At 37.6% G+C, this 27,485-nt stretch overlaps 1 protein-coding gene across 1 annotated transcript in view; it reads left to right on the plus strand.

Annotated features, from left to right (window-relative positions):
- Positions 1 to 23,794, plus strand: part of LOC145989961 (uncharacterized) — a 35,572-nt gene extending 11,778 nt beyond the window's left edge. Inside the window, exons 2-4 of the mRNA XM_083125513.1 lie at positions 18,877 to 18,957; positions 19,972 to 20,130; positions 21,714 to 23,794. Of these exons, the coding sequence (XP_082981639.1) occupies positions 18,910 to 18,957; positions 19,972 to 20,130; positions 21,714 to 21,899 (393 nt within the window). The 5' untranslated portion in view covers positions 18,877 to 18,909 and the 3' untranslated portion in view covers positions 21,900 to 23,794. The remainder of the gene's footprint in view (positions 1 to 18,876; positions 18,958 to 19,971; positions 20,131 to 21,713) is intronic.
- Positions 23,795 to 27,485: the final 3,691 nt, after the last annotated feature.

The raw sequence follows: 27,485 nt of genomic DNA on the forward strand, positions 1-27,485 counted from the left end.
CTTTGCGCTCAGTAGTGAAAATAATATTTAAAAAGAGGGGGGATGTAGGAAAAGTAAAAGCCCATTTGAAGCAACAGTCTATTCCTTTCGCTGGACAATCTATATAAATGGCAACACTTCAGGAAGATCCAGAACAAAAAAAAAAAGGTTCAAAAACGAACGCCTGATGCCTCATGTCAAAACGAAGAAACTGTCACTTAACTTCTTCTGTTTGTTTCTACGAGCTGCAGCTGGAAACGATTTTAAAAGCACGAGGAGAAAGAAGCAAAAAAAATAGACTGAAACTGGGTGTGGGTCGGGAATTCGAGAGTTTGAAAAAAGCGACAGGAAGAGGAAAAGAAGCATAAAAAAATGGTTGATACAACAGACCTATTTACAACGAAAGATATAGAGACCTCATTCTTTGTAAACATTAAAGCATTGACTGTCTCTTGTGTGTACAGTTGGGCAATGTTTGGAGTTGGAGATAACCTGCAGTAAAATGGAAATGTCTGTCGTTATTTTCACCCTGCAGGGGAATAGGAATGTCTGTCATTATTTTTACAGATTTCTGCATGCATGCCCTGTGTTTTTAAGATCAGAATTGTATTTATTGGTTTAGATGATGTCCTGTTCTTTTTTTAATCTTCGCATACACATTTGTTACGAGTAAATGTTTTTCGTGACGTGATGTCTTCACGTATAATTATTTTGACTTTTCTTACCTCTACTACATGTTCATAACATTTGATGTTTATTATATTTAATGAAACTTAGTGTAAAGTTTACGTGGTCATTAGTAAAAATAAAGAAAGCATCTGCTTGTCCATAGACGCAACATATTCTGCCTGCTTTAATAAAGGCTATTATTATTATTATTTGAAGTCAGGTTTATCCACAATGTTTGAGGAATGTAAGGGCAAATTTAAAGCCACGATGACTATAAAGTGAGGATATTTTTCCAGCAGGAGGCAAACGAGGGCCATATTTTCCCCACATTATAACATTACCCCCCTCAATTTGAAGTTATGTTCCTTCAAGGCCTTTACAATAAATGAAATAAATTACTGTGACTGAAATTAAACTATACATGTCAAATATATATAATTTTTGGTTGACATTCGTTTTCAAGGGGCGTCCCTTACCCCTTTCTGGACGGATGGGTGATAGTGGGATGTAGGGATAAAACAGTGGTTGTAGTTAATCTAGAATAAAGCAAGTATAACGGAGTTATATTTAAAAAAGAATAACTGTAACTGAAGTACTTTGTAATTCTTATACTTGTACGATTGTTCCAGGGTTTTGTTGGAACGACTTGCACACATTCCAGTTATGTGTGATTACGGAAGAAACCTCGTGCGAGTTCTGGAATTCCAGTGGACTTTAGGGCAAATTGCTTTATGGGACCTAAGGAGGAAGTAGAACTTTTTTCTGTTCATGTGAGAAAGACAAGTCATTGCTTGTTTTGTTTAGCTGACATGGACGTGTCTTGGGAGTATATTTGGCTGTGTGCCACTGGAACCCACGCCATGCTGACTGACTGCATCTTAAGCTCTCCTTAAAGGGTGGGGTGGGTTTCGTGGGAGTCTGTGGTGTTCGTGCGTAGAATTCTAAGTCGACGAATCTTTCCTTGCGATCGTGTATCTTGTTGCATGGAGGAATGTGTTAACCGCGTATCCAAAGAAAGGATTGTTCGGCCATTTTTTGCCAGTCTTGGGTTACGTCATCTTTGACGACACACCTGCGTCACTGATAGATGACGTCACGAGGCGGATTTAAATGCACACATCCCGGCAGGATATTCAACGAACAATGACGTCACACCGAAAAATAATATTATAATTTTAACAGTTTTATGTAAATAATTAGCAGGTGGTCGTTATTAAATAAGACTCTTGTGTAGTACAATTCAGAATCGTGATGTCCTTTAAATGGAAGTTCAATCTAAACACACGTTTTTTGTCTGTCTGTCTTTTAATTTTTTTCTCCCATAAGTTACACGAGTTGTCAAGACATTAACCGCATTCTATTAGGGAAAACAACTGCCTTACCCTTTTTAGATCTACCATGACGTAATCTTATGATGTTCTCCGATATGATCTTGAGACGATTTTCACTTTTTCTCACCTCTATTCTCTTTTGAACTAGCATTACCGTTTATTAAACTATGGATTGTGACATAGATTACTGAATTGTTTTGGCCACACTGTTGGTTTTAAAGTAGCAGTGTGCTTCAAGTTCCTATATTTCTATTTTGCCAATATAGGACACAATGAGCCAGAGTGTAAAATCCACCTTTGCTCACTGAAACACAGCAGTGACAAATTAAATTATATATTTTTCAATACACATTATAGCATAAAATACAGTTTACATGGCAGAAAACAGATTGTCCTGTAAAAGCAGGCAACCCCAAGTACATGTCCGTAAAAAAAAAAAAAGGCTGGTCTCCGTATTGGAGTGGTTAGTATAATGCGCTACGAAGTCCGAGTCTCAGGTTCGAACCCTGGTCATGCATGCGTTTGTCCGATCATTCACTTTACCAGTTTCTCATTGACCCTCTCCTCATCGTCGCGATTAACCTAAAAGATGATCACAATAGAAACATGAAAAAATTATTTTAATAAAAACTGATGACTGTCTGTTTGCTAGATTATTCTTGTTCTTTGTGTATAGGGACACCAAGGTTAACTTTGTAAATGAAATATAAATACATTACCACGTTTTGCCCTTGCACGAAAAGTTAGTCAAAATTGCGATATAATTCACATCGCGAAAGTTCCATACATAGTCTACGTGAAAGATACTTGGCTTGCCTGTCAGGTTATTTAATATTTTATTGTTACAAGTGCTTTGTGATCTTCGTCGTGTCGTTTTCGTGGTTTCTGGCAACAGCGTTATTTGAATGTCCCAACCATGCTATTTTGCCTGTGTCTTCTCGCGTTTTTGTACGCTACTATCTTGAGAGAGAATGAAGAAAGGCAAAACTTCACTTGTCTAAACTTTGTGTTGAGGAGTGAAATTATTGTCCTCGTCTATATATTTAAACAGTAGTTTCTGTCTGCAGTTGAATTGAGAGACGAGACAGTCGTCTCTTAATACCACACTTATTTATTTAGTGTCATGTCATCCCAAATCAGGCCCGTAGCCAGGAATTCTTTGTGGGGGGGGGGGGCGAACTCAATCCTAGAAGGGGCAAATTTTTAATATATTGTGTAGCATTGGCAGATATCAGGGTACACACAGGCAAAATAAACCGGCCGTACAGTTTATTATCTGAAGGACTGAGAGACGAACCATCACCTTCCAGTTTCTTGGAATTATTATAATGACTCCAACTTGCGCGTTTTCTCTTCTGCGAGAAGGCATTGCGTAAGATTACAAAGATTTGTGAAGCAGAACCTCTCACGACTGTGGAATTCACAACGTCTTTGAACTCTGACCTATAAGTTGGCGTGTTGGCCCTCGCCTCAAAGGCGTAGTGTAGGACTGTTAGCAGAGACAACCCAGACGTGGGCCAGAAATCCAGTAACCTTGACTCAGAAAGAGCAACTTGCTTGTGGGCATAATTTCCCCCAGTTTTGTTGGCTACAACCACAGTCCGAAAATGTTCAAGGGGAAATAATACATGACGCAAACATCACGATAAACATATACGTGTAATCTTTATTCACAACTACCCGAGTTGATCCGGGGCCTACTTATATTTAGGTACGGGCCTCACACCAGCTTCCGTGACGTCACAGGATTAGTCAAGTATAGTCCATTTACAACATTTAACAAAGCGCATTATAAGAGTATAATATTTATTTTTCTGATTGAATAGTCCTCTCTTATTCGTTCAGAACGTTGCTTTCACCTGAAGAACGTTTCAAATGTTATATGACATTGGAAAATACGTAAATAATTTTGATAAAAGTAAAATCCAATCTTTACCGTTCTGCATAAAGTACCTTTATCTTTCAAATTACCAATGAAAAAAGGCGATATAGATAAAATTTCATCCTACATTTGGAACTTACTGTAAGTTCGTAAAGAATTATCGTCGTTAGTATATAATTGCTATTAAATTGCTGTGGAACGAGATCTTACTGTTGAAGTTGTGTATGCAAGATAATTTTGTAAAAGTTTACGTACAGATGGTTGAGGAAAGAGCTTGTAAGATTACAATTCCTTATTAAATAAACTTTCCAACTTTGGAAACTCAATTCCCGTGTCTAATTTGATAAATGTTTAATTTTCTAGAAATCTTGTAAATATTTGGATGTACAAGTTCCCGTGGTTTGGTTGTAAGTTTACATTTTTTTAAAATCATTGTTCGCATCAAAATCTTACATGCAACCAAAGAGAGAAAGTGTACAAATACTAATGCAACAAACGTACTAGCCTAACCTATTCGCAATACCTAGAGGCTAAGAACACAAATCTTAAATGACCTAACAGTAATTCAAGCCTATGAAAAGGGATTTGCGATCACGGAAAATGAAACTCGTTGAGAATATTATTGCAACTTGCAAACAACTTACTTTAATTAAGAAGTCCAAAGCAAAAAGTAAAAGGACACAATAAACCTCATGCTCTATCAAGAGATTATGGTTAAAAGAATATCGTATTCTAAAATCCTTATAATTATATCCCTTTTCGGTAAACAAGCTAGATAATGGTAAGAACCAAGAGACAAGTCATTTTTCAGGATTAAGGCGTAAATATCAGCGTGTGTTTTATTCATCCCTAACAACGACAATTTACTTCTAGCTGTACCTGAACATGTACTGAAATCGTGTCATGCAATACTCGCTGACATATAAGTTGATAATTATATTTTCCCCTTGTACTTGTGATATTTAGAACAGGTTGAGATAATATCTCGCTCTCCTACTTTTCCACAGAGCATAAATGTAAATAAAGCAAATGTGTTACATGAAATCACAATGACTGACTATGCAAAATGTATTAATCGTTATTCTTTAATAGTAAATTTTCACTTAAGCAACTTCTCTACAACTTGTCTATATTTCCAAAAACCTTAAATGTTGGTTGGTGACACAAAGTGCACATTTTATATAGTTCGCTAACTACATCGCAATAATAATAGATTTCTTCCTGTCTTTAACAGAAATAATCGACAAAGGAGTCATTCCATGCCAAATCAACACAGATATGTGCAATTTTTAACCTGACCATCTCCGATTTTCATTAAATTTGGGGAGTTGAAACTATGCATAGAACTTAGTAACTATGAAAATTTTTAGTCTCGTGCGTCTTGTAATTGTTAAATTATTCAAGGTCAAAGTTTGCATAAATTGCCCTTTTTGAGCCCGCTTAGCTATACTAAATCTACTGTAACTCCGCCACTATTTTGCCTAGGAAGCTCAAATAAAGCTTATTGTACAGGGAATTGAATAAGCTTTCCAGTGATATATAACAAGCCTACCTTTGGATAAAAATATAATTTTGTCACGTGACCTTGACTTTTGACCTTGAATATCTCAAAACATGTCATCACCAAAAATCGTGAAAAAAATATATTTGGTCCCTCATACCATACTCTAAAACATACCAAAAAATCATTCTGGGACTGCAATGGGATCAGAAGATACAAAATAATGTGTGTAACTATGTGACTGATAAAGGCCCCATTACATGAACTATGAAGAATCAAATGTCCCTTAACACTCCCTACAAAATGTGAAGGAGTTATCCTGGGTATAATTGGTCATGAAAGAAATAGGTTAGGCACAGGGAGATCCCTAGCCGTGTGTGTCAAGAGCAGGTTCGGCATATTGTTGACCGCCATATTGAATTCAACGCAAAAATTTCAAAGGAAAGGGGGTGATGTGAAATATCAAGTCAGGCTAGAATTTCACGAGAAATGAAGTGACGAAGGTTTATCCAACATATATTTAACCAGCAAAAATTTATTACTGCATGCTTGTAACCATTTTCTCCTTTTCGAGGTGTTAAAAACAAAGCATTGGAATCCTCCTAACGTGTTAGGAACTCATCGAGATCACGCTGACATCTTGGGAGAGAAAGAAGTATCCGCACCATTGCATATGATTTTAATCAGCTACATTCACCAAATAGTTGAATAGTGAAGAATATTGGGAAAAGTATCTCAAACAATTACGTGACACTTCCTTTGGAATGAAAAATTCTTCAGTGACGAGGCTAATTTTTATGTTCACGGCGAAGTTAATAAAAATAATATGCAATACCTGTGATTTGCTCAGTCGAATGGTTGTTGCTGGTAAGCTAATTATGTGGTATAATGTATGGCGAACGGAAATGGTTGGTCCATATTCAACAACGCAACCTTAAATGGTGAGGGCTTCTTGGATTAGTTAAGTGAACAGGTTTCTTCACCCTTGCTTACGAAATATGACACTTTTCGAGAGTTTTGAAACATGACAGAGTGTGACCACACTATGTGGACATTTTCGCAATTTCTTCATGGTAATTTTCTAGGTAGATTGATGGGCACACGGGGATCTATTGAAAGGCCTGCACATTCCCCAGATCTAACATCTTAGGAGGACTTTTACCTTCAGAAACATTTGAAGAGAATGGTGCTTGCACTAAAAGTCCCTGATATTGACCATCTGAGAGAAGGCATAGTTGCTGCTTGCGATGTTGTTGCACATGCTACATTGCCAAATGTTCTATGCGAGTGTGAGAGACGTCAACGAGTGTGCTCACAGGAACATTGACAACATTATAATGTGCATATATCGTAAGTGAAAGATATGTGTATAACTTTTTGCTGGCGTAAGATACGTTGGAAAATCCTTCGTCGCTTCATTTCTCATGAAATTCTAGCCTGATTTGATATTTCACATCACCCCCTTTCCTTTGAAATTTTTGCGTTGAATTCAATATGGCGGTCAACAATATGCCGGACCTGCGCTTGACACACACGGCTAGGGATCTCCCTGTGCCTAACCTATTTCTTTCATGACCAATTATACCCAGGATAACTCCTTCACATTTTGTTGGGAGTGTTAAGGTATGACAATCAGTTTTTGTCACCTACTTTTTTTAATCCTAGGTTTTCGTTATTTTATATTTTTCTGTAACTTCGAATCCGCTTGAAGCTTCGGTAGAAAAACACCACGTTTCTGAACCTTTTGTGTTTTTCTGCTTTTGTCAACTTTTCCCCCTTTCGGTCGTAGGAGCTCGGAACCAACAATGTGCTGTGATAAATCTTTCACTGTTTTTGAGCGACTTTTGTGCATTTGGCGACGGAAAGTCAACTTGGGAGGCCAATTACTGAAGGAACATGTTACGTACCGGATGAGGGTAGAACTATTCTTTTCACCCCATTCTAAGGCAACACGTGGGCTTGAAGAAGCTGGACCAGGCAAAAAATGGACGCTTGACCACCAACGTCGTAACTTCAGATTTCCGCGCCTAAAAGTCAGTCCGTTGTATTCGAAGTTTCAAGCTGTCTTTATATAGTAGCAGAACGAACAAACAAGTACAGTCTACCGCCAGTTTTCGAACCGACAACACCTCTGCGACAGTCGGAATAAAGATTCGGGACTTTGTCTTTTTCTACCGCGCCGTGTATTTTATCCTGCGTGAGTGAGTGACAGTGACTAGTTGTACGAATACGTAGTGTTAATTAGTGACCTGTGCACTGGATTCGCGTTATTCGTTTTGTGACGAGGAACATTAATACCACTATGGCGGGCTAATCACGAGAGAAGGAGGGCTATGGGTCGTCCTAGCCTGCATGAAGCCGACAACGCAGCAGATCATCGCTCAGCGTCGCGACGCCACACCACTAAAACGCCGCCACAAGCGCTACAAAAGCCACAAATGACGCCCACAGCCCGATTAGAAGCCATGAAATGATACCGCCGAAAGCCGCCAGTCGAAACAGCATTCCTAGAGTACTTCGACGCCGACACCGACGCCCGACGAGAATTCTACGGAGAGAGAGAGAGAGAGAAATTGGAAGATGAAGCGACACCAGCCCACACTTAGATCTACCGTCTAGAAGAGAGATTGAGATAATGAAGCGACACCTACTGCGTCTTGAGACGACGCCGACGTCCCGCGTGAGATTAGCAGCGAGAATCCACGAGTACCCCGGAAACTTCGCCCGTTTTCGCCGTCCCCCCAGAAAGAGAGAGAGAGAGAGACGATGCGAAACAAATTAATCGCTCCATTACGAGGCCGACAAGAACATCGCCGTGATGTTGAAGCGTAAAAGGAAGGTGTGTCCCAGAAGATTGCGAAGTGCCGCTACAAAGAAGTAGCGTGGGGAAGTGTTAGTGTCGCAAAAAGGACCGCGGATTGACGTCCCGCCGCCGTTTCGAGGACTACGGTAAACGTCGCTGAAACGTCTAGAACGCCGAGATGGTATAGTATACTACTGTTAATTTTCTATATGTGTGAGTGATCATCTACCCAAGCCTCCAAAGATCGGCCGTCGGACGAAAAGATACCTGTATTTAAAGTTAAAGGTCGCAAAGGTATTGATTATAATTATTTCTCGCCAACACCATCTAAATTCCACGACAATTGCTAATTCGGAAGATATATTCACAGCATACTGTTGTTTTTCCACGCTCTGCGCCGAACTGTTGAGTAATAATTTTTATTTATGTCACCTTATATGCTTTACTCGGTAAAATATTTGATTAAAAACAGCATAAATCGTGTATCTCTTGCATAGATCACCTCTCAAGTTTGCTAGGTGAGGAAGTAAGTTAACTTCGTGCTATTTTTAATGTATTCATACATCAGAGTCTTAATTTTTATTCTGTAAACATGTGTGCCTTGCAGTTGATATCTAAGCCTAATGTTATTGAAGTTCCAAGGCGCATTAGTGATAATTCTACAATAATTATTTAAATGTCTAAATAAATTGCAAGAATAAAAAGTTTACGTGTCATGCCCGTTGGCAGAATGTAACGAGCACGCGCAGATGAAAGTTTAGTATCTTTAAATCTACGCAAATTAACGTCTTCGGGCGCAGTTTAATATTCATAAGAAAAACTAAATATCGCATGGTGTCTAAAAAAGGGCCAATGTACTTATCTTAATGTAATTGTTCCCCTGAAGTTGAATGAGTGTGTGAATGCTGAATGATAGCGAGGGGTTTTGTAAAAGGTATTATTTTTGTGTGTTATATAATATACATTTTTGTTATCTAGGTTTGACTATGATTTGTGTTCATACAAATAGTATACTAATCCTCATAACTGGTGGTATTTATATTTTAGTTCAACGTTAAGTCAGCAAAGCATTTCTGCTGGCTAACATCAATTATTATTATTATTGATTATTATTATTATTACTATTCAACGTCACTTTATGCACGAGTCGGCTATTCGTCGGGGGTAAAAACCGATCCGGTCACACGTACCCTGGAATCAAAACCGTTAGCTGGGCCCGACACCTAGGAAGGGGACTTCGGTCTCCGGACTAAGTGTCAAACAGAGGTCATGTACCAAAGGTCCCGGTGAGAAAGGGACATTTGATTCTTCATAGTTCATGTAATGGAGCTTTTATCAGTCACATAGTTACACACATTATTTTGTATCTTCTGATCCCATTGCAGTCCCAGAATGATTTTTTGGTATGTTTTATAGTATGGTATGAAGGACCAAATATATTTTTTTCACGATTTTTGGTGATGACATGTTTTGAGATATTCAAGGTCAAAGTCAAGGTCACGTGACAAAATTATATTTTTATCCAAAGGTAGGCTTGTTATATATCACTGGAAAGCTTATTCAATTCCCTGTACAATAAGCTTTATTTGAGCTTCCTAGGCAAAATAGTGGCGGAGTTACAGCAGATTTAGTATAGCTAAGCGGGCTCAAAAAGGGCAATTTATGCAAACTTTGACCTTGAATAATTTAACAATTATAAGACGCACGAGACTAAAAATTTTTATACTTACTAAGTTCCATGCATAGTTTCAACTCCCCAAATTTAATGAAAATCGGAGATGGTCAGGTCAAAGGCTCTGTTGATTTCGCATGGAATGACTCAAAGGGAAAATATAACATCGATTACTGAGTAAAAAGGTACAACATTATCCACGTGGTGTTTGTGAAATAGGCTAATAAAATTTAACAAAGTCGTAAAATTCTATTGATGTATATTATATTTCTGGGTCCGGTGTCTCATTCTACACCCTCGATTTCGGAAGTTTTTTTTTCTTTTTATGAAGATTATGTGATGCTAATTATGAGGAACAAAAATTTGGAGCGCGGAAACAAGTATTTACGAATGTACAGCCGTATGAAGTTGAGATATTGTCTTTTTAAATTGTTGAGTCCAAATTTCCTACCTATTCCGGGCTCCGCCCCTCGGGTAATTGACCTACCGCTACCGCGGCCCCGCCTTTATCTATAGAATCCCTTTTAAAGGCATGTTGGCCGGAGTCACCTGCCCCCAACACTATTTCTCACTGTTTTCCACATTGACACATGAAGATACCAAAAATTGAGGCTAAAATTAAACCTAAGAAGGTAACTTACCGCACTGAATTGCGGGTCGAAGTTAAATTTCAAAGTCCACCCTCCACTCCCGTCCCATCATAAAAATCAGAAGTCGCAAATTATCCCATCCTACAAGTCATTTAGAAAATACAACCCTCCCCTTTTCGGCCTGCAGTTGCCAAAAAGAAATAATTAATTCCAATTTCTGAAGTCGCATAAATGAAATCCAATGTCTGAAATGTCCAACCCGCCAATATATCACACAAATAACATATCGCAATCGCAAATGTTCCCATTGCACAAGTCAATCATAAGAATAAAAAGAAAAAAAAACAGACGTGCGCCTGTGACATGAATCCATGATCCGAAATCTTCAGACTTGCGTCTGTGACATGAATCCATCATCCGCCATCATAGAAGCCCTGAAAAACCTCATTGACGTTAGGCAAGGAATTTTAATTTTAAGAAAAACGTAGATCTAAAAAAAATTACCTTCCGCGCTATTTACAAACACTGTTATGAGGAACTAAATATTTTAAATGTGCGGAAAATCGAGGTTGTAGAATGATACCCCGGAGTCATATTTCTTTCACGTGTTGTCTATCATCAAGATCATAAATCTTGTGAACCGTAACATAGCTTGAAGAAGTAAGTGATTATCTCTTACTGTAGCTAGATGTAGAAAGTAAGAAAGATGTTTAAGACGTGACTTTTGAACTTTGAACTACACAATTTCAGACAACGTATGAGCAATAATATGTACATATAAATAACTATCAACATTTTTCGTGTTAAATAAAGGAATATAATTAGTAGTTACAAGTTCGGCATCCGTGTAATTAATATTACCATACACAAATTCTTAAATGTCGTATTTTGCACTGGCTGAACACACTTCTTTTTTACTAACATGTTGTTAAATGTTGTATTACATAGAAATGCATAAATTTACTTGCAACTGATCAGGACATACAGTATGTAACATTCTTATTCGTACACACGGATTTTCAAAGAAAATGCTTTAATATCTGAAAGGAAATACACTCTTTTGAAATTGTTTCTTTACAATTCAATAATTAATATCATTAGAAACATAAAATCTTACCCAAATTCTGTATAACCAATGACAATAATAAATTAAATGAAACTGAAAGAGAAACATGACATTTTTTGTACAACTTTTCTATTCGTACACTTAATAATATAAAAGAAAGAAAGTATATTCAGAGCAAATTGACTGACAGTTCTAATACTTTGATACGTTACCTTTGGCTTTAATTACTGCTTGACACCTGTTCTTCATAGAATTAACCAGTTTCCGACATGTTTCAGAGCTTAGTTTATTCCACTGGGCTTGCACAACAGTTTTCAACTCTTGCTTGGATTTGACGCCTGCTTTATGGACTCGCCTCTTCAATTGCCCATAAATGCTCAATGGGATTTAAGTCTGGATTTTGACCTGGTGTTTGTAGTAGTTTGGGCACATTCCATATTAGCCAATTCATGTTAACTCGCGCCTTATGCTTACTGTCATTGTCTTGTTGGAATCTGTAGATAGGCGGCATGTCCATTTTTTGGGCACTCTGCTTTACATTGTTCATCAATATGTCCAAATAGACATATGCATCCATGATACCATCAATAAACTGGATGGTACCAACACCTTTGGACGACATACAGCCCCAAATCATTAATGACCCACCACGTGTTTAACTGTTGGAACTGTGTTAATGTGATTATTGTCTTTATTTGATTTTCTCCAGACCCTATTTATCCCATCTGACCCGTATATATTAATCTTGGACTCGTCTGACCATATGACACTATCCCAAAATTCCTGTTCCTTGTGGATGTGCTCTTTCGCGAATGAAAGTCTATTCCTGCGATTCACCTTATTTACATATGGCCTCTTTCGTGGTGTTCTGCCATGATATCCATGCTTCCACAAGGCACGTCGGACAGTTTGATCGGACATCATCTTGCCAGCAACATTTTCTACTAACGGTCGTAACTGAGGAACACTTAGTCGGGGGTTTTCTCGCACTCTTTTTAAAATAAAGCGTTCATCACGTTTATTCAACCGTCTCTCTTTTGATTTTCTCGGCACATTCTGTGTTGAACCTTCCTCTCTAAATTTGTTTACTATGTATTAAACTGTGGAGTGTGATTTATTGACTGTTTGTCCAATTTTTCTTAACGAATAACCTCTAAGGGCCAAATTTATAATAACATCCTCGGAACTAAGTTCCTTCACCTTGTCCATTTCGAACACGCTGATAGATAGGCGATAGGCCTGCAACAATACCTACGCCAGCATTCCGCTTGACGGGGAGCGTGCCTGCATGTTGAAACTTGTTACGAAGTTGCAAATTGCACGAAATCGCGAGGAAGATTGAAACTCTTGCCTGTACGAATAACAATGTTGCATGAAACAGCATGTTTTTTTCTTTTCACACAAGTTATATGCTCTATTTATACACTTTGAACATACATTTTTATTGACATCTGTTGGTGAAACCTTCATTAACATTAATTTCCAGGTACATATGAAAATGATTATATTTACTAGTAGATATGACATTTTTTCCTCGGAAATCTATGTGTACGAATAACAATGTTACATACTGTAACTATGCTTAATTTGCGATAATAATTATTATTGTTACTCTGAAATAAATACATTTACATGAACTCTTTTTCGAACAACTCGCTTATTCAAATGCATGTATTTCCTGAGAAACACACGACCAATCTTTTGACGTCATCAGGTTGCGGCCCGTATCATCACCTTCTCAAACTGGAGCCTCTAAGATGGTCTCGCCCGTATACGGAGTATACACGAATCGCGCTTTCCAGATTTCACCAGCGTGCATCAGACTGGTGCACCAAAAATGACGTCGCTGCAGCAAATGAAAGCTAGATTCGGAATGCGCGCGCATATCTGCGTTTTATCAGAAAAAAATCACCATCAGTGACTAAATCACAGAAGATATTTCATGAATATTATATATTTTCACTTAACGACATCTTATTTTGCATGTGCAGTACGAATTTATGTGGTATTCTTTTATAATGATATCGAATTTTGCAAATAGATGCTTTCCTGCATGTTCCAGCAGAAGATGGACGCATGTTTTTATGCATCGGCATACTTTATGTCACTTTGCGTGGAAGTGAAGGAGTAGTAGTATTTAAAATGTCGACAGTTTATGCCTGCAGCCGCTTTATTAGAACTTTACTGTGGCCATTTTGGTAAATGTCTGTTATATCGGAGACACTTTTCTTCAAATTTACAGGAGAAACTACTTACGGAAATGAGTTTCTGTTGCATTTATCAAACTTCGTGGAGGTATTTTGTCACTATTGAATGCTGCACAACATAAAATAAGCACTTTTGATGTAATAAAGTAGCCTTTTGTGCGAAGCGACAACATTATGCCGTTGTTTCCATTATGAACCTGCAGATGGCGCGAGTGTCGAAAGTCACGCGGTCTCGCGAGAGGAAGAAGTGTTTTCCAAACGTGCCTTTTTTTACCAGAATTTTTTTATTTTTATTTTTTTTAACTATGCTTACCTAACCTAACCCAACCTAACCTAACCTGCCGGAAATGGTTCGTGGGGCTAACGTGAATGGTTTTGCGGGCTATCGTGAATTGCAACACTGCATGCCCACTCCAAATCGACAAAACACAAGCACGACGCGTGATGATCCACAGTTGTGCGCGAAATATTCTGTGTTCCGCCACGGAAGAAAGGACCCAAAGAATTACTTGTAATGTGAAAAATCGAAGTTATTTTCGTGTAAAAAGCATAATGGCACCTTGACATAAGTTCCGCAATACACAATTGGTAAGTACGAACCATTTGAAACTGAAAATATGCGTTAGAAATGTGTTTCCGATATAACAGACATTTACCGCCATTTTTACACTAAATAACATGCTTGTCAGTTTGCTTGATGATTTATTAATTAGGTGAAACGTGATTGGTTGGCGGGGTCCTACGAGAACCCTATGTAACAGCCGAATAGTTTGATATAATTGGTGTGGTGTGTCTGTTCAACGTATACGTGCAGTTCATTACATGGACGTCCGGAAGGGGGGCAAGGGGGGGGCCGTGGCCCCCCCCCCCTGGAAAACGAAAGTCAACCAAAAATTACATATTTCACATATATAATTTAATTTCAGCCACAATAATGTGTGTTAATTATTGTACGAACATGATAAATTCAAATTTAAGCAATGTTTTTTCTAGGGATGAGCACTATTATTGGGGAAAATATGCCATGTTGGCCCCCCCGGACAAAAATACCTTCCTTGCCCCTCCCTGGAAAAAATCCTGCGGACGTCCATGGTTCATTACATGAATTGGATATCGAGCTTTTGATTCTTATTTTATTCTTGGTATTTACATCATCTTGCCATATGTGCACAACAATAAATCTTTAACTTAACATTTACGTAATCCTTAAAACATGATCAATGGTATCAACATCCGAAATATAGCAAAGTGCTAAACCATTGGAGGTAAAATCCTACTTGCTTTCTCTGAACACGTAACCGAATTCTCTCATGACGAGACAATAAAAAATAAGGAATGGCCTCAACATAAAAAGAAGCGTACTCATTATTTTACGAGAAAATACGATTAAAGGAGTACCTATTTATGTTATGGCCTTGCTGGACAACTTTTACTGCGAAATGAGAAGTAGGGCAACATTCGTATGTGCAACTAACTGTAGGCGCTGTAGCTTCCTGTGCTTCTGATCAGAACGTTGTCATCGTGAAGGTATTTAGAACGCACCCAGGGATGCCTCAGAGTTGCCAGTACAAGTTTTATAAATGAAAATTGTTGTTTCAGAGTTTTACTTTTACGATGGCATTGGATACAGACAGAATTGCATGAAATGAAAGATGTGACAAACTGATTATATGACAACATTTAAAGCGGTTACATTTGGTTTTGGCCAAGTTTAGAAACACCCAGTTATAAATCTAAGACTCTATTTTTTTTTGACTAAGTATTAAGATGGACTACAAAAAGGTATCTGGAATATTCAACTGGGCGGTAGCAACTCCATTGACATTCAATGGAGTTGTTTCAACACAGAAGTTTGTGTAATTGTACGTCTTAAGAAAATACGGTGTCTGATTAGCTGCTCTCAACTTAATAATTTGAGACAAAAGCTTAAATATTTACATTTTCAAAATCTTCCACTACCTTAGGTTATCATAACATTATAATATGAAACACACGTAATACAATGTACGTAGAATGTGGGTTTAAAAGCACTTAAGATATAAACTATGTACTTGGAAATGCTAATATGCACTTATTTATTCACTAAATTTTTTGAAATATGTCTGAAATTGTTTAGATAGGCACAAAACAAAAAATAAACAATACAAATGTAACCAATTCGAATTTTGAAACTTATTTTATATAGCAGTGATGGGCGGCCAACACCGAACAAAGAAGTAGGAAACTTCAAACAGACTCTTGCCATATGTTTGTAATTGTATTGTATGTATGTAAACCTATAATCACAAACAACTAGAAAAAAAACATTTGTGCGCTATAAACAAAATACCTACATTGATATTATTGAATTTTTACCGAGAAAACATCCAGTCCTGGCTACACCTGCTACTACTAATTTTATATCACCCATATAGAGTCTACGACCGAAAATCTGTACCGATTGAGGCAAAAATTTACCAAATATGATTTTTCAACAAGCTCTCTGAAGAATAAACTAGGGACACAAACTCCCCACCCAAAAAACTTATATGCAATACAATGCAATCTGTATCTATAAAACGTTATCGGAAACTGTTACTAATCGCCAGTCAATCACTACCATGTCTTGCTCGTCAATGAAACTAATAACCTGTTTTGTTTTTAACGACGTTATTCATTGCAGGAACATAGTGCAATACACTTTGTAAGTGACATACTGTACTTGTAAAAGATGAGTGTGAAAAATTGATATTCATTATAATGTTTCATCTATTGCATTCTTGAATAATGAACGCCTTGTATAGTAGGTTCAAATAAAACCTGTTTTGTTGGATAACTAAAGGAAAAACATCTGGTTCGATACATAATGAAAATAATCATGCGAATTCCTGCTACGGCGCCAGACATTCCGGGTTCCAATCCTGGCCTGGACATGGGTGTTCTTTGTGAGTGTCACTTCATTAATTCCATCACATCGCCACTCATCATCATCTTTGTAATCAGCCAAAAGTGGTAGAAAAATGAAGTAAAATAAACCTAATCAATCAATCATCATGCTCTCTTTTTCTCTCCCACTTATATATTTTTATCCACACTTCGATCCAAATCTGACAATCAAAATAACAGTTAATGTTCAGTTTGAAGTAGAAAGACGCACGTTTAACCAACTATGAATGAAAAAGCAAGATTATTAGAAATGTTTAGTCTGGCCGTTGTTTTTAGCCTAGTTTCAGAAGAAAAAAGGATTAAATCTGATATAGCGGTGAAGTGTGTCGGCGTGGGCGAAAGTATTACGTCACAAACTCGCGTGTCCCGTGCCTCGGCAGTGTGCCAGGTTGATTCATAAATTGGATGACATCACGTCGCTTCTCTGGTGCCATCTATGAAAGAAGTTGGCTTGCCCGCTTACCGGGACGTATTGCTGCTTCGTCGTGCTTTCAGATGAGCAGTCAAAACACAAGCCTCCTGTATTTATACGCGTAAAGCATGCACACAAGTTTAGAATCAAGGCCACATATTAAGATTTATAATTTACCGCTATGGAAAACTTGTTTCTTTTAAAGTTGGTAGATTTCTTCTAAGAGACCAGTAATGCTTCGATGATCACACAACGTTGTAGCGACCTTGAATTAGAGGAGTGTCTACAAACATTTTACCCGTTTTGAATAATATAGTTATTTATAAGTCATTAGATGTCAGCGAATTCTTTCAGCAGTTTCTCATAGTGAATTTTCAACCTCTGGCACGTCGTCCTTTAAATGTATGTGACTTTTAAGTTTTGATATTTCTAACATTACAACCAACTATAGAAATGTGAATTTGGTTGATAAGGTTATCGAATGCTGTCTTGTTACAACACAGGATATCATGAGTTATTTGCCTTCCTTTGAATCACAATCTGTTAATGCAAGTCCAGTGGATGCACAATCATTAACACCGTAGACTCAGGACAGCATAATCTAAAACCAACATTAGACATGAATCAGAAAAATGTTTCGGACTTTTCAAGTTTTTAAATGTTGTTTTAATTCCTGAGTACAGTACACAGTTTATGCTATCATTTAGCCTCTTCTTGATCATCCTTAAGGGCATGCGAGACAGTCTCCTGCCGGCTTTTCCCTCCGAGTCAGTGTTGCCAACTCAGCTCTCTTGGAGCCAGATCTGGCTCTTTTGTGCATTCGTTTGGCTGTGAACTGGGGTGCTCGTCCCCGTGCCCCACTATGATACCATCAATGGTTCCGGCCCACATACAGTAGATCAACTTTTGCCATGATTATACATTTTGCACGTGACGTAATATTGCTATATTGGCTGCGTCGCCCCATCCCCTCTTATATCCCCAGCTACTTTTTTATAGCACCGTGTTGACGTAAAATTGGCATAATTTTGTTATCAGGGAATCCTTTATTTTCGATTTCGTACGACCATGAGATGGGTGATGCCGCCGGATCTAGATGGTGATAACTAAGAATAAATTGTCATCAATTTAGAGTTAACGGAAAGAGCAGCGCCCCACCCCATTGACAACTAACATTACTCTAGGAAGCACTTCGTAAATCTATCTCCTTGAAAGTCAGTTTTAACTCCATTTAAGGTGAAATTTAGCTCTTATATGCGCACCATGTTTGGCAACACTGCCAGGAGGCAAGGAGGAATGCATTGGGCATATGGGAGTATTTTTTGACTTGTTATCTTGGGAATATCAAACTTCCGATGGAATAGCAAATTATATCAACGGGAAGAGGGCAGTTTGAAGAACTGATTGCTAAGCAGAAAAGTCGAAACTCCCATTTGATTAGCTGTATCTTGATGTTGAAGTTGATTCCCCATAAAGAATACATGGGATTCCGAAAATTCTTATTCGTCATATTTTTTACAGGTCGTAATACGTAATCAACTTTGAAAAATGCTTCGACCTGCTACATGTGGAGAAATTCATACTCTCTTGTACCCCCACGTTTTTCTTCAGTAGCATTGCCCATTCAAATAAAGTCACACATGGTGCGTAACTGTATCTCCTCGCCTTAATTTCTTACCAATGCGGTTTTCCTACGTCAAGAAACACGTAGTGGAAAATGATCCAATCGCTAAACCAAGAATTAGGATTTTCGAGTTAGCTACTTCTATGTCTCTTTGCAATTTCTTAATTGGATTAAAACATAATTGTGCTAATAACGATGACTTCCTTCCTTTTTAGATCAAATCAAATCAAGGAACAACAGACTGAAAAATGGCGATTACAATCAGCAGGATTACAGCACTGAAGGTGTTGGAACTGGTAAGTCCCTGGCAACATTGATCCCTTATCTTTACCCAGTACATATTATAGTTGAGTTTTCGGGTATTTGTAAACCAAGTTTTATTTATATTTCTTCGTTTCTATCATCGGATTAGTTACACTAATAACTAGTAGTTGAACGAAACCTTTCTCTTAATGCATATTAATGAATTGCACTTTTAGTTTATAATATTTCTACTTTACACAGAAAGAAATGCTTGAATAACTAAATATAGGTGCTGGCGAATGGTAGACAAACCATTGTTTAAATAAGCAAGAAACAAAAGATTTCTTACTACCATCAAAATTTTAAGTAACTGGTTAAATCAGGCCCATGCTTTTAGACATACCAAATAATTTAGTTAAAATTAGCATATTTAATTAATAGTTACCAAAATCTCAATACAACATTTTTAATTAATTAGCCACATAATCTCCAATGCCTGTTCGCACTCATGATTACCTGAGTTAGGTTATGAGTTGATTTGAGTTGATTTTGAGTTTTAAGTCCACTTTATGCACAGGAAGGTTAATGGACTGGGCCTACAGTTTAAAGTGGAATCCGAACCACTTTTGCCCCATTCGGGACTCCTTGATTACAAGGCCTGGGTTAGGATATGTCTCAATGTGTCCACGGATTTTCGTTGTAGGTAGTTAGAAATTTGCACAAAATGAAAGTATTTTTCTCAGTTTAAACTTTCCATGCATAATGAGACGTACGGTATGTACGAAATTAACTGCACAAGACTGTTAAAATTCTATTATTATTTTTCTTTAGAAAATCAAGGGTCGCCTTCATGTAATTAAGGCTGGTATTATGTTATAGATTGGGTATTATCAGAAGTAAGTAAAAAATATGACTAGACCAATACAACAGCCGTACTTTGTTAATCTTCACAGTCTAATAGGATAGAATTCTTTTAAAAAAGTATTTTTGAGAGAGTTGTTTCTAAAATAATGGAATAATAAATATACTTTTCTATTAGATTTCACTTAGATAACATTGTTTTCCAGATCGTTGCGTGTGTTTGCGTGGGTCTTCATGACCAAAACTTCGTGGCGAAGGACCTTAGAGAGAACTTCCTGCTGTGTGCCACGTTTGGAGGTTTCCTGATCGTCGTTTTGGGTGTTCTTGCAGGCCAGGTCACCGGACTGAAGTTGCCAAAGAGAGTGGTAAGTCGATTTTTAAAATTATTTTCCGTTTTACAAGTTTATTTATCAGAAAATGAACCAAAGATCACGTTTGTGATTTTTTTTGTAGACCGTCTGTGGTGCGTTTTATGAGCATACGCTAGATTCTGAAGCAGGATATTCCACTTCCCGCCAGGCAGTGACTCGGTAAAGCCCTCACGATCAAAGAGCCTACACAGACTTTTTCGCCTCCAGATGTGGGGAGTTTCGAAGTGCAAAAAGCGGTGTTGCCACTCGCCTGATTTTTGCTCAGTCGCAAATGACATCAGCTGTCAACATGCACCCTTCGCTCGCTGTTCAGGGAGAGGCCAGGGGTGGCTTAGGGGCCGGGCGACCCAGGCATCCGCGCCCTGGATCCCGAATTGTTGCTCCGAGGCATAAGTTTGGCAATGCAGTATAACTCAAGAATTTTCTGTCACCATGGCAACTGGACCAATCTGATTGGTTCAAGGATTCATGTGACCCTCCCTGCCTTCCGACGCGAAAGACAGAATTAGAATTCCAAGTTGGTTCTTTGATCGTGCGGGCTTTGGTTGACTGTTCGTCCAGCTACTAAAGTTCTATAGATGATCCACTAATGCAGCAGCGTAACTTGAGACCTAACTTTGTGTGTGTGGGGGGGAGTGTACCCCTTTCCCCAAATGCACCATCGCGCCCGTGCTTGTCAGAAATTCCGTGTAAATATATATTTTCAGTTGCAAATATGGATCCAGAAGATGAGAACAAGCAGCATTTGCTTCTAATGATGAAAGGAGAGAAGAAAATCTGATGGAAATTTTGAAAGTACAGTACTTCTCAAGAACTTTTAATATTTTGTTGGTGTAATCACGAGTGTCGTTAGCGGTGTCCCCCCCTCCCCCTCATATTTCAAAGTTAACGACTGTAATAATAACTTTCGCTGTCCGTATCTCAATATGTTCCTCTTCTATATTCAGTTCCATTATAGAAAACAATGGAATATAACAAGCACTAAGAGAAAGACTACTGTATCACCCAGAGCTTCAAAAAGATTGACACAAATGTTTACCTTTGTACTGGGTTATCCGGTAGCAGTCTTTTCGTCATTCAGTTGAAAGTGGCGCCGTTCATCCCCGGTGGACGGAGCGAAGTGCCATACGATGTGTACTTCGGCACATCGTGCGTCCACATTTGCTATAATATGCGACTTTCTCTGAAGCATGAGTGGCCACCCGTGAAGGGATCTATAGACAATAACTTGATCAAGCACTTAGAGGGAGAATTCATTACTATTTGTCTTCGCCTTCCCCTCTCCTGCTCTGTGAATTTGATCAAATTCCTCTCTCAAAGGACGTCTAGTTCTTGTTGAGAGAGAACAAGCACATGCTGTCTCTAACAATTCTGTCAGTGAATGAAAACTGTTTCCTGATAAACGGACAAGTTTGCTAACAGATCAATCACTGGCAGGAACTCAATCACGATCAACTATCTTGACCTATATGACAATAATTTGATCATAGTGTTAACATATATTTCGAATTTATATTACTTACTTCAAATGCGAGGAAGTTTCAACTTCCTATTTTACTTCTCTTTTGTATTTGCAGGACATCTTCTACAGTTTACTTGGATGTGCCTTGTTCTTGGCCTGTGGTGGTCTCACCATTCACTTCTGGCAGGGCTCTGAGGGTACAAAGCAAGGTGACTTGGGACTCAGTAAAGGATCTATGGCCATCATCAATGGAATATTCTTCTTCCTTGATGCAGTCTTCACGTTTAGACTTGGAGACTAAACGTGCCTGTAATGACACATACACACATAATGCATTTATCTTTCCACTTGGCATTTTTTATGTACTCCATACAAAGAAAGGTATATTTTGTAAATGTTTAGCAAAGGAAAATTTGCTTGTATACCCTCAGTCATTTCTGGTGCAGAATCTGTGTTCAGTGTATTTTCCGAAGATTTTTGCATATATAAAAGATACTCTAATCTATTGTGAGGCCTTTGATATACAATGTCCATTGTAAGACTGTAGTTACCCACAAAAGTATGTGTGGACAATTTGCCATTCACCGTATTCATTCACTTTACAAAATATAAGCTTAAAGAAACAAAGATTTAATGAAGCTTAGGAAACCGTCTGTTGAAGCATCATTAGTATCTTCTTTTCAAACATAGCGTTTACAGATCTGAACAAATTGTGCGTGGCTGTGTCCAAAAGATACGTGTTTCTCAACAAAATTACTCTTACGACAAAATTATTTATTTAAATTCCACTTAAGAAAGCCTTGTTTTAAAAGGCATATAACCATGAAAAATGAATTTATTAATTTCAAGGACTCGAAGTTTTCATCTTCAGAAGTTGTGTAGGCCTGGGAATAATAGGACCTATATCTGTACAATGCAGCAGTTTCTTCACCTTCCCGTTGAAGGCGCTGTTGTAAAGCACGGGTGTGTTTTGTCTCGAGTTTATGCAGCTCTTGATAAAAATTTGAACGTGTGTAGTGAGATAATCACTGTGGAAGATAATCATTGAAATTTCTAGATCTTAATATATTTTTATTTTGGTTGGTTTAGTTTTTATTGTCGAGTTTTCATTACAGTTAATAATAAATTGGATATCTTTTCAGTCACGGTCGTAGAAAACTAAACTTTAAATCTGCTTAGAGCAAGTTTGTGCTACTTTCCAACATTATCTTTCTAAATGTTTAGAGGTGTTAGAATGAGTAAGAGTTTGTGTTTCTCTTTGTAAATCGTATTTCCTTACAATATTTGTAAGTAGCTGCAACGAAAGTTCATTCCCTTAGTACAAGAGGAAATTAGTGTTCCAAGATCATTTATCTATAACTTCCGCCATATACAAGAATGTCAATATTTTTCATTTGCTATCATATGTAAATATCGCGAACATTATACGAAATAGAGCAGTTTTTAAGAAATGTTGATTCTCAGGGTAACCAATCAACTAATACCTTTAGAATACTGTGTAGAATTGTGATTTTTCCTCTATACAAATCATAACTGTTAAAAGATTAATGGTTACAGTAGCTCAGATCCTAAATATTAACATTGGATGATGCTACTGTTTATTTGGTTCTTTTATCTTGTAAACTGGGAAAACTTGTTTAAAAGGTAAAAAAAAATCTAGATTGAAACCTCACAATATGTAAAAACATAATCTTGTGATTAAGACATACTTGGTAGTACTGGAAATCATTAACTTTAATACATAGCATAAATTATCATGTCTTAAAACAGATTGATAATTTAAATCTGAGAATTTATCAAATAATGAATTATTTGAGTATGTCGAACTAATATTGAAATATATGTATGAAGTAACTTTAAACAAGTCTTCCAGAGGTTAGGTATTTTCATAAAATTTGACTTTTGTATATTCATTCTCATCTTTGGAACTTTATACTTCACTATTTTTCTACAAATATTTTTTTCTTTAACATTGCTTACATTTGTAGTATTTGTACTGATTATCATTTGATACATGTGTGCTTTTTGCGAATGTACTTCCTCTACTAGTTTTTTTAAAAGGAAAACAATTATTTTTACAATACTGTGTCGATAAATTTTTGACTTCATAAAGATCTGAATCATTTTTTTTTGTACAATTCCTTTGTTACAGGAAATGTGTAGAAATAAGGCACAAATAAAGTTATTTGACACAGACGACTGCATATTATTACTAACTGTTAAAAGCCAACTTACTGATGTTGGTTGTGAGGTAAAAATATTTTTACTAAATCCTATGTTTAATAAAAAAGGTCTTTACTCCAGAAGTTCTAGCATTGATTCCTGTCTAAAGCATGTACATACGTTCCTTTGTGTTTTTTCAATTTCATCTAATGATTATAATATAATTATTCAACAGCATTGATAATTATCTTGCATATGGAAATGTGCTCGTAAATTATTGTACAGCAATTAAATATATATGAAAGTTGGGAATTCTGTACAAATTTAGAGTAAGTTTAAAAGTTTCAAACGTAGGGCAATTTTTTTTATCTATTTCGCCTATTTCCCTTGGTAGATTAAGCAGAATGGTATAGATTAGATTTTCGATTTATCAGTATTATTCACGTTAATGATAATGTTATAATACATGTGAAATGATCTTGGATGTGAAAGCAACAGTTTGAATGAATAAGAAAGAACGATTTAGTCAGAAAGCTAAATATTTTTCTTTTATGGTGCGTGCGTTGTGTAAATTAATTATACCGGACCAGTCCTGTGACGTCACAGAAGCTGGCCCGTATTATCTCCGAGGCCTCGGACTAGACCTTTATGAGCGTTGCGACGCCAAGGGTCCCGGGTTCGAATCCCGCTTGGGCTTGGTTGTTTGTGAATGTACATTCAATAAATGTCAATAAACTAAATCAATCAATAGATCTTTATGAAAGTGTTCTTCCGGTCCAGTAAAGAATACAAGGAAGTTCGACAACATTCACTGGTGACGCAAAAACCTCCCCTGCACCCACCTTCTGCTTTTGACTTCAATTAAGTGTAGGAGGAAGGAAGACACGCAGGAAGTTACCAATAAGTAGAGCTAACTCAACCGTCCGACACAAACTGGAGTTTGAAAGCTTTTTTTCCCCTTCCTTACTGTAAATTGCTTGTTGGGAGGCCAAACAATGGCCACGAAAGGGGTGGTTGATAATGGCTTTTTACTCCACAGTAGTGGATGAGTGAAATGAAGCAAGTAGGTCATGCTTAAAACGACGCTTCAAACAAGACAGGAGTGGAAGACAGTTTATTTTTATGCATGAAAGGTTTTTAGAAGGGATGATCGGAAAGTAAATTCACTTTAACTTGTAACTTGTATTCCGGCAAACTGGACATTATTCCCGAGAAAAGGTGAATTTTGTGGTATTTTTTTTAAAAAAATAGCAAACCCGTGACATGTCTCGTGTGTGTGTGTGTCTAATATATATATATATATATATATATATATATATATATATATATATATATATATATATATATATCTTGTATCCCTTTGTCCTTATGGCCCGTGCAGTATAGCCTTAACTATCTCAACAGTCCCGGTCCATTCCTTTTTGCCAGGTTAGGTATTTATGTGGGTTCAGGGGGTCCGGACCCCCGAAAGACTTACCAAGTACTAAAATTAGTGTTGTACAATTTAAATAGCCCATGGCTCGACAGCCCTCGAAAGGGTATGGGCCTATCTCCCAGCTGACAGTCTCCCTCTCACAATCCTACCTAGAGGTGTGGAGATCTTCAACCGGTAATGGGGTGACGTGGGAGTTTTTTTTTTTTTTATTTCCGCCGAACTTACTGGAAAGCAAGGATTAGATTGGATCATACGGCTTTGAAGGGCAGTACCAAAGATTTATGCACACCACCACTTATACATAAAATATTATTCAGGAACTTTACTTTCCGTCAACTGGATCTAATATCCTTTTTGTTACACAATAAATTTTCAATTCTTTATCACTTTAACATTAATTCCTTTCCAGGACAGCTGCTTTTATACACATTTTAGTGATCCTAACTACACGTATGCTACAGTAGATAATGAATACGTGCTGCTATAGCTACACAATATATTCTTATACCGCATTTTTACCTATTCGTGTAATAATAATACAGTTATTAATTAATTTACATTATAAATAGAACTATAAATTATATTAACATTAATTAATTAATTAAATAAAATACATTTATATTAGTATTATTTTTATCTCTGAGACACTTGGTCGGACTCCTGCTCCCCGAAATATTTTACTAGATACGTGTCTACTTTCTGCCTCTATGCCCTGTTGTCTCTCCACACCATCTATCCATGTCGTCGTGGATGGATCGACCACTTCGTCTGCCTTCAGGTTTTACAGAGAAAACTTTTTTTACTACTCTGTCGTCATTCATTCTAATAATTATCCTGTCCAGCTTAGTCCCCTTGCCTTGATTTCTGCAATATCATGATGCATGTACTTCTTTAATTTATGATTATAACGTATTCTCCAGCCTCCATCATCTTGTCAGTGTTCCGGGTTCGATACCCGGTGTGAGCACATAGTAGATCGGATCACACCTTAAACTGTAGGTCCAGTCCCGATTAGCATAGGCGTCGACTTTAGGTTAACAAGCCACTTTCGAATAACAAGTATTAAGGAAGCTGAAAGAAAAGTTTAAATTATTTTTCCCAGCCTGGAACGTTTGTTGTGTGCTGATAATTTGTGAACATTTCTAGTATCGATAATATTTAAAGTAAAAATATGTGTACATCGGGTGAAGACCATAAATTTGACATTTTCCTAGAGCGTAAATATTTATTTAATATGTTCGGTGGGTAGAGCCACCACCCGCGCCCGTCCTTGTCGCCGTCCCTGAAGTTACACCTCTTTCCCTGGGAATCTGTTTCAACTATCCTAATAGATGCTTATACGAACAAATAACTATACTAAAAGAAGGGGTATGGGTCTATTAACCCTCATAACCTGCGCGGCGGCAGCCTTTTCTAAAATTTTGAATTATTTTCCTTCCCAGCGCAATCGTGGTCGGGAAATCACCAGGTAACTTATCTTCACTATTTCCCCGAAAACGTAAGAGGCTTTGGCGCCTTTTCTCTGTCCTTCTTTCAGTTGATTACACGCCCCTCAAGTGACTGTACCGCGCGCGGAACGTTTCCTACCTTAAATCACAGCACTCCAGTCATGAATTTGGTGGAAATATGAAGAATAAAACCACTGTACGCTGTTCGGAATGCAAATTATTTCACGTAGCGGCTCGTGCCTAAAATAACAGGTGAAGAAGTATATTTATAGGCAATGAAAACAAATAGTAAGTGCCAGTGCCCCCCCCCCCCCAATTTAAAACGTCTTTTTTGTCTTCATCCGTCCATCTGGAAAATGCTGTCTGCAACAAATTACACACTAAGTCATTTACTGGGTTCATTGTAGAAACCACAGCTCAACACATGAACACAACACACGGCAGGAAACGCGAAACACACACGCGGAACAAGATCTCGCGAGAACGCGAAGATTTTGCCACAAGCACTGGATGCGATGTTTTCTCCGACGAGAGAACTGCTTCATCTAGAAGGCGACACCCGTTCAAGGCCAACGCTAGGTGACGTCACCGTTGCCATGACAACCGGCTAAGTTTTCCGCAACCTAGCGGTGTTTGCTCTTGGGTTGGGACGAACTCAATACGTGCGTAGCGCCGAGCGGCGTGTTATTTGAGTATTATCGTGTGCGTTCTGCTGGGAAATAGTTTAATTTAACAAGCAAATGAAAAATGTCAATATTAATTTGAAAATTAGGTGAAAACATCTGCACTTGTTGCACTTGGCCAGCCGCCACTGGTATGCAGAAACCGTTTCAGTACCCAT

This window comes from Lepisma saccharinum, chromosome 7 (genome assembly GCF_977018435.1).
Source record: "Lepisma saccharinum chromosome 7, izLepSacc3.1, whole genome shotgun sequence".
Taxonomy (NCBI): domain Eukaryota; kingdom Metazoa; phylum Arthropoda; class Insecta; order Zygentoma; family Lepismatidae; genus Lepisma; species Lepisma saccharinum.